The sequence below is a fragment of the Charadrius vociferus genome, unplaced genomic scaffold (assembly GCF_000708025.1).
Source record: "Charadrius vociferus isolate BGI_N301 unplaced genomic scaffold, ASM70802v2 scaffold566, whole genome shotgun sequence".
In the NCBI taxonomy this organism is placed as follows: Eukaryota; Metazoa; Chordata; class Aves; order Charadriiformes; family Charadriidae; genus Charadrius; species Charadrius vociferus.
The window spans coordinates 915,692-923,584 of record NW_009649031.1 but is presented as its reverse complement, the minus strand read 5'-3'; the positions used below and the strand labels follow the sequence as shown (position 1 = coordinate 923,584).

The 7,893-nt window shown below is 38.3% G+C and overlaps 1 protein-coding gene across 1 annotated transcript in view; it reads left to right on the top strand.

The window, feature by feature from the left end:
- LOC104288900 (sodium channel protein type 5 subunit alpha-like) overlaps positions 1-7,893 on the top strand; it is a 175,031-nt gene that overhangs the window by 3,059 nt on the left and 164,079 nt on the right. Inside the window, exon 3 of the mRNA XM_009887773.1 lies at positions 4,394-4,483. Within this exon, the coding sequence (XP_009886075.1) occupies positions 4,394-4,483 (90 nt within the window). The remainder of the gene's footprint in view (positions 1-4,393; positions 4,484-7,893) is intronic.

Below are 7,893 nucleotides of genomic sequence, written 5' to 3'. Positions count from 1 at the left end.
AAAAAAGGGAAAGAAACCCCACGATTCCCAGTGGTTGTCCATGCAGCTGGGAAAAAAAAAAAAAGTAAAAAAAAAAGTGAGAATATAGATATTCTAACAAGACGGAAAATAAGTGAAGCTTCTAGTAACAATAATTCTATGCAAAAATGAATGTGATATCAGCCAAGATGTTAGTATGGTTACTAAGAATACACCATAGAATTTTGCAGAGAGATTTGCTTATGGATCATGTTATACATGCAAACAGTACAGCACATGCTGCTGCATACCCAGAGCCCAACAGTGTTTATGAGGTACAGTTACATCGGCACAGCCTTGCTGAAGTTAATTGAGGTCAATGCATTTGCACGGGTATGGCTAAGAGAAGAATTTTAAAATTGCGCTTCTCAGAAAAAAGTGTGTATGTGTGAATATTGGCTCCAGCTTTGGAGGCCTGTTCTGTCTTCTGCTCACTTTATTCTACACCATCTGGTGAAGCCAAGAGATCACAAATATGTGTAATACAGAGGAGCTACATGCCCTTGGTAGCAGTCAACCAAAAGATAAGCATGCAAGAAATCCTTATCACATTACCTCGAAGGATAAAGAAAACAGAGGAGTGAATTTGAAAGATATATCAGGACCAGAAATATGATAAGGAGTGTAAAATTTTGGAAGTGGAAAGTCACAATGCAAATAGCATTTTAGTTCCAGAAAGATCCAAGTCGTCACCTCATGCTGATAATGTCAGGAAATCCAACAGCTCAATCTTTGGCAAGCGCAGGCAGGAGGCAACAGCTCCAGTCCCAGTGAAACAGTGGTGAAGTTCCTGCATTAGGCACTGGTGTGTTTTCTGTCGATAAAGACCTTTCACATCAACCTGAAACACAAAGGCCAATTGGCTTAGCAGGCAGTCAATATCCCGGGCAGAAAGGAGCTTGAATCGGCAAGTACTCAAGCAGATAATATCACAGACATGAATCTGGGAACCAGATTTATTGTCTTGCGTGAGTGTAATCAAGCAATCTTTATCTTCCCCAGGGCAAAAGCCAAAAAAGAGCATTAACAAATAGTGCCCTGTCACGTAGGTGTCTGAAGCAACTTCTTTAGTAGATGCCATATTTCCATTTCCAGTTGTTGACTGTACTTTGAAGGCGAACAGTAGAACAGAATAGAGAGGACAGACTAAAGTCATCCTATATAGAAGCTGTGGGGGTCGCATTTATTGGTTAAGTAGCTGCATATGTCCTCTGAGACTTCAGGCAGGATAGATCCTGTATGTTCCCTGCTCATCCAGCCAAGCCTGATTAGTCTAGTCATTCAAAAATACACTCTTCCAAGGGAAAAAACCACCCACAGCCTCCTAGTAATGTGAATTACATACGTCATCAACATACCCCTAAACCTCTTCTAGGTATTTCTCCTCTTCTTCAGAGCCTAGGAGGCCTCATCAAAGGACTGCTGCCGAGAAAGCAGGCCCTGGTCCACATCTTTTACAGAGGACGTGGGGAATGTATGTCTGCATCCCATCTATATCAAATGCAAAAAAAGTATTGGATGAACCCTTTTGCCTTCTGCATCGTTATTAGCTATTATTAACATCTTTATTTACTATCTCCACCTATTAAAATAAGATTAAACCACTGCTAACATTTCATTGATGCCTTATGCTCTAAAAGATTCCTCTTAGTTCTTCTTGCCCGCAAGCTTACAACCATTCTGAGGTGTCCTTAATTTCGCCAAGCAGTTTGCGGTTCTGTATAAAATCCATAGCAATTGCTGTTCCTAGTTTTTCTAGGTATTGTACATAGTTGCTCTCAGTTTGCCACTGATCCAGAATGAGGTTTGGGCCAAAATTACCTTCCTGGATGCTAGAATTATGGATTCTGGCCTATTAAAAAAAAAAAAAATCTTCTTAAAACATTTCCAGTCTTTGTCCATATTTTCTACTTGCAACTTTTCTCCCACCTGATTTTACACACTTTTCTCCGTAAGAGAAAATGAGACCTTGTGAAGCACCAATTATATGTACTATTGATTGGGACTAACCTTTGCTTGCACATATTATATGTAATTTGGCAATGATCACTTAAAGAGACTCTAGTATTCAGTCTGCTAATTAACAATTATCCATCATAATGAAGTCTAGAATAGAAGTATGCCATGTTTGACTCCGTATCTTTGTGCTAGAAGATAAAATTTATAACTTTCAGAATCAGTTTGCTCAGAGCCTGTTCTATAACTTCAAATTGGAAATAACAGGTTTAATTTATTACAGAAATGATCCTGATGAGTAGCTTAGTTTATTTGGCTTGTGGTCTATAACAGAGTCCAACCCATACTGCTGGATGGGTTAGCCATGACAACTCATGGATCATTAGGCTTTCAAAAATCGGAATTAATAGCAGTTCTAAGATAGGTAACAGACAACGATGCTAATATAGATTATCTCAATTTCATCTCCTTTGTTCTTTCTGAGTAGATCATCATCACTGACTTTTTCTAATGCAAACAGTTGCATTAGATTTCAGGTAGGAATGTGAATTTTCATTCTGTAGGAATTTCTGTTTTCTCTTTCTTTTAACACAGATCTCTGACTTCGGTGCATATCCAGCTGAAATGTTGCTTTCTTTTATGTCTTTGTAGTTTTCAGCTTGGTCATAAAAGTCAGTTTGTATTCATAGTGCATTTGATGTCCCAAAGCTGACCCTTTATATTTTCAACCTGTGCTCTCCTGTATATTCTCTTTGGTGTTTGAATAAGAAGGTGATGACACCTGCCTATAAGTGAGCATCTGGGAAAGCCATTAGAGTCAGTTTATACCACAAGGAAACCGGGATGTATAAATCAGACCAGTGATCCTAAAACGGGTGGTTATAGCAGAATTGAATTGAAGTATAGTGTTTGTTTGGCACGGCCTGAAGATAGCACTCTGGTTTACTATTGTTGTTTTCATAGCATTTCACTGCAGTTGAAAGAGTAATCCAGTGTTTTCTAGGCGAGCTGCAGATTGCAACCTAATTGTGTTAAGCAGACGGACACAACTTACAGAAATGTATCTCAGACTGACTTGCGAAAATGTGACTGGATATCAGCTCTCCTTCCCAGTCCTTCAGCAGGAGGTGTTGGCTCAGAAGTGGAAAATGTCTCTGAGATGAGCAGTCCCTCTGAGTTCAATTACTGCTCTCTGCGGTGGCACTGGGGAATACTCAGGTTGGTTACTACCAATTTAACCTCGTAGCTGCTTATGGGGCCCATCGGAAAACGTTCCACTTTGTACTCAGCAGAGATTTTGGCTCTGTGAAAGGACAGTTTTCATGCAAATGTTTCAGGACATACCTTTGAAATTATATTCTTTTATTGCTATTCTTAAACAAAAAATACCACCGATGGGATCAGTAACGGGGTGAAGCAGAAAAAACTTCTTTTTTTAATTTTCCTAAAGAAGGCAAAGGTAATTTACATTTGGATTCTCCTGTTCTTCCTTGAGAAGAGTCCCAACCTATTGACTGCGATGAAGACTGTTTTCCTTTGCCTTATCTTCTCTCCACTTAAAGTCATTAGTTAAACTTTCTTCAGTAGCATGGAACCTATTATTTATGCAGGAGAATCCCATCATGTTTTGTAATTTTTTTTACAGCAAAGTGGCATGTGCTTTTAGAAGAGCAGCTCACTGAACTATATTTTCAATTTCAAGAATTCGATTTAGGGTGCTCCTTTTCGTATTTATGGCCTCAGCTTAGCAGCTAAGTGCATGGACTGTACACTTGGGAGGTTCATTTTAGCCTCCAATTAGGGAAACTGGTGCCTCAGCTGAAGCAGTCAGCTTTGCAGACCAAGCCTGTGTATTTGCTAACCAGGTTTGCAGACCAAGCCTTAAATTTAGTGCTGTGAAACTCATATTAGCTTTTGGTGAAACTTTATACTGAAAGTGAGGCCTCAAGCCCGTTAGAGAAGTTAGAAAGACCAGATTTATAACTTGCCCTACTGCCTGAGAAATGTTTCAGGATGCAAAATAAAATGGGAATTTGCAGACACAGGTTTTTCCCTAGATACTTAAATGAGACTAATCCCTCTTTTCATACAAAGCTGTACACCTATGCACATTGTCATCTGACCGACGCAGCTGTAAATTTAGTGTATTGTATTTTCAGAAGAGTGCAGAGTCAGTACATTTGTTTACTGTATAAAGTATGTGTAAAAGAGGTACACAAAGAAAAAAAAAACAGGGAAGATTCTCTTGGTTTTTCTATGTTTATATAATTGCTTCCTTACGCACTTGTTAAAAAATGTCTATAGTTGTTTTTAAGTGTCTTGCAAATTATGAGTGAACTGTCACATCTTGTGTGAAATGACAAAAAAATGTATGAAGTCTTACAACATATGCAATATTTTCCTTAATTCCCTTATTTACATTGTTCAGTATGTTTATTATGTGCACTATTTTAACTAATTGTGTGTTCATGGCACAATCAGAGACTCCGTCATGGAATAAATATGTTGAGTAAGTATCCTCGCTGGTTTACAGCTGCCCTCTAAATAAGTCTTGTCCTTCCTCTTCCATTTGTTACAGTCTTCTTTTCATCGTTTGCTGTTGTCTAATTTCTTTCCAGTAATACTGACCGTAGTATCCGTCCTGACAAAATATTTTGCCTGGTGTTTGTTGCTTGTAAAAAATCCCTTAGTAAGACAACTAGCAATTTTTAGTCTACCAAGATACTTATTGCTAAATGCATCTGCTATGCTATGTCTGAATGAAATTGCGTATGGGGAGAACTCCATTTGAAACTGGCTAACCTTCCACAGTTCCCATGCAAGAGATTTGCTTGTTGGACATGTCAGAATAGGCTGATGGAGCTGAAGTTGAATTATTTCAGAAAATCCTTCCTGGACATACTTGGTTTTATCCTCAAACTGAATGAAAGCTATTGGAAGCAGAAGTTTCTTTTGGACTGAGCACATCATGAGAAGTGTTCCCCTGTAATCGTTGGTAGGCGTACTTTATGAGCAAGCATAAAATTGTCTGTGAACACTTTTATGAGGATTCCTGTCTTTTTAGCTTCAAAAAAATAGCAAAGATTTCACTTGAAGGTTTTCTGGTTGGTTTTTTTTTTGTTTGTTTGGTTGGATTTTTTTGTGGTTTTAGTTTTTTTCAAATAATTTTAAAAGATACTAACAGGCTTCAGAAAAGCTATGTCATTTCTTTAAGTTGCTTTAATATATTCCTGTTAGAAACAGATACCAGATGCACAAGCTAATCAACCTACAGTGCATTAAACAATTATTTTGGCTCATTGAACCAATCAGAACACACTTTTTATTTTTGACTGACATATGATAAACACAGCCATCTGCTGCTTCGTAGCCTGGTGGTTGGTCTACTCAGGGCTGTAAGGAAAGACAGTAAAACGCCCTTATTTTAGGTTTCATAAAATCATGCAGGGCACATCTTCTAGGCCATAAATTACTAATTATAGATAGCACTGAACCAAATATTTCATCCGATCACAATATCATCCTAATCCCAGGATGTTTCATGTATTTCTGTATAGTGTACTACCCTCAAATATGTCTGTGACTTTCTTTTTCCCCTGATGTTGTCCTTTTCTTATTGAAAACTGTCACGCAGTACCATAGCCATGATGTATTCGGCTGAAACATGGACATCTCATCCATGTGAGTCAAAATTTGGTCAGTGGGTCTACAGCTGGGAATTTGAACATTCTGGAGGAAAATATTGAAGTGCTTGTTGTGTCTTCCATAGGCAGGAAATGTGGATGATGTTAACAGTGCATCAAGTGGGGCATGCAAGAAAAGTAGAGCAGAAATGCAAATGGACTCGTGCAGCATGGAGTAAATCCTTTCTCTTCCATATTTCCTCTTCTTCTGCATCCCATCATACCTCTCAGCTTTTCCTCCTCAAATGCATAGAATGAAATCAAAGGGAAGTACTTTTGAGAAGCAAAATAACCCAATGAACTTTAATTCAAATTGATTAATATTGGATTTGGAAAGGGTACATTTAATCCATTTTGTTCGGCTGTTCCAGAGACTTACAGGGGATACAAAAGTAACCTTCTGCAAATCTTTGTCCTAGATCTTCCCTCAAAACATTTTTCTTACCATTTTGAAAGAAAAGAAACCAATTCAACTTAACCCCATGATTATTTTTTTTTTAAATCCTGACTTGTGTCGTTAAAGAAGCTGTTCAGTTGCTGGAGGACTTTGCCCGATCCATTTTGAATTAGATGATGATTATACAATCAATTAAACCATCTGACATGCTGAATAAATACAAGTGGTTTATCATTTTAATGAGCTTATGTACCGTTAAGTATTTTTTTTAGTTCTTTGCATGTGTTTTCTGCATGTATTACTGAATACATATGCTTAAAGAGATGGTCACATGGGTGACCTATATTTGAAATATCAGAGCAAAACTAAATAGGAGCCATGAAAAGTCAGATACAAAACGATGCTTAGGTGTATGGTCAAAGAGGACATGTGAGAAACATTTAATGCCCACTGTTGCACAAAACCTGTCCCCCTAATCTCCATTTGAAGATGAAGAATACTGAGGTTTTACAATGTGTGTAACTAGCTCTACTGTGGGATGTGTGACAGCAGGAGGGTGTGAGATTTGCCACTGCCTGCATGTGTGCCCAGTTACAGACAGAGGAATACAGATAAGAGAAAACATTTTCTTTTAAGCATAGTGAAATTCTTCCTTACATTACCATCTTTAATTGCTTACACCTTTTTTTTTTTACCAAACAAGAATCCCAGCTGTTATAATTTTTTGTGTGTGTGATGGCACTATTATACCTACTGATGTTTAGGGGCTGAACAGAAAACTCAAACTCATCTTTCCAGTGAAAGCCCGTAACATCATCACTTGTGAGATTTGTGTTTTATGGGATTTTAGGTGTTTGTTTGTTTTTTGGTTTGGTTTGTTTTTGGTTTTTTTTTTTAATAGGCTTTGGTATCATCTGCATCTTCATTTGGAGAAAAGGGGTATGGAATGCCAGTGGTGGATACTAAACATTTATTACTTCTATTAAGATATGGCCTAGAATACCTAGTCCCGTTGGGCTAGATGTCTCGGGTAGAAACATTTAAAAAGAGGTACATGCCCTGAAGTATGTCTCTGATAGTCAGTAGATCCCTGGGCCAATACAGATCTGAATAAGTCAGGTACATTACTGTCCTCCACAGAGAATTTGCTAAATTTTATTACAAGCATCATCTTTATTACAAAAGGTAAGATGTATGTTCTATCCAAGATCATCACAGTCAAGAGGCTGTTGGTAATAAACAACCTATCTTACTAAGGGAAAATACCACCTCGTGTCTCTTTAAATGTAAAGCAGGTCAAAATTACTACATATAGTATTCAGGTGGAAGTTGTTTTCCTCTTTTTCGGTAAGGGAATTCTGTTGTTCAGTTCTGAGGGCTGGTGTGATGTGCCATAGATAGTGAAACACAAGGGAAGTTGCAGGAAAAATACCCTTTTTAGCTAATAAAACCAAGTGGTGACATTTTTTAACCTGCTGTCCTTCAGTATGTCCTGGGCAGGAAGAGATGAGAGGTATGAACGGAACAACTGTCCTCCTTCAAATCAGAGAAACAACAAGGAATGTGGCATAATCCATTCCTCTTTCACTGGCGATTGCAGGCAGAGCTTCAAAAGTCCCACAGAACAGTTTAGCAACGTAGTGTTATTCATGCTTGACTTAATGAGTGAGGATTCATCAAGGTACACCCTGTGGTGAAAATTACCTTCCTCCTGCAGCTGTCATGAGCACTTTCCCATTTCTTACATGTTCCTTGGTCCACACATGAAACTGCTCATACACAGCCCAGTGCTGCAGCCATGATTCACATGAGCAACCCCAACGAGACGGGCAGGAGGGT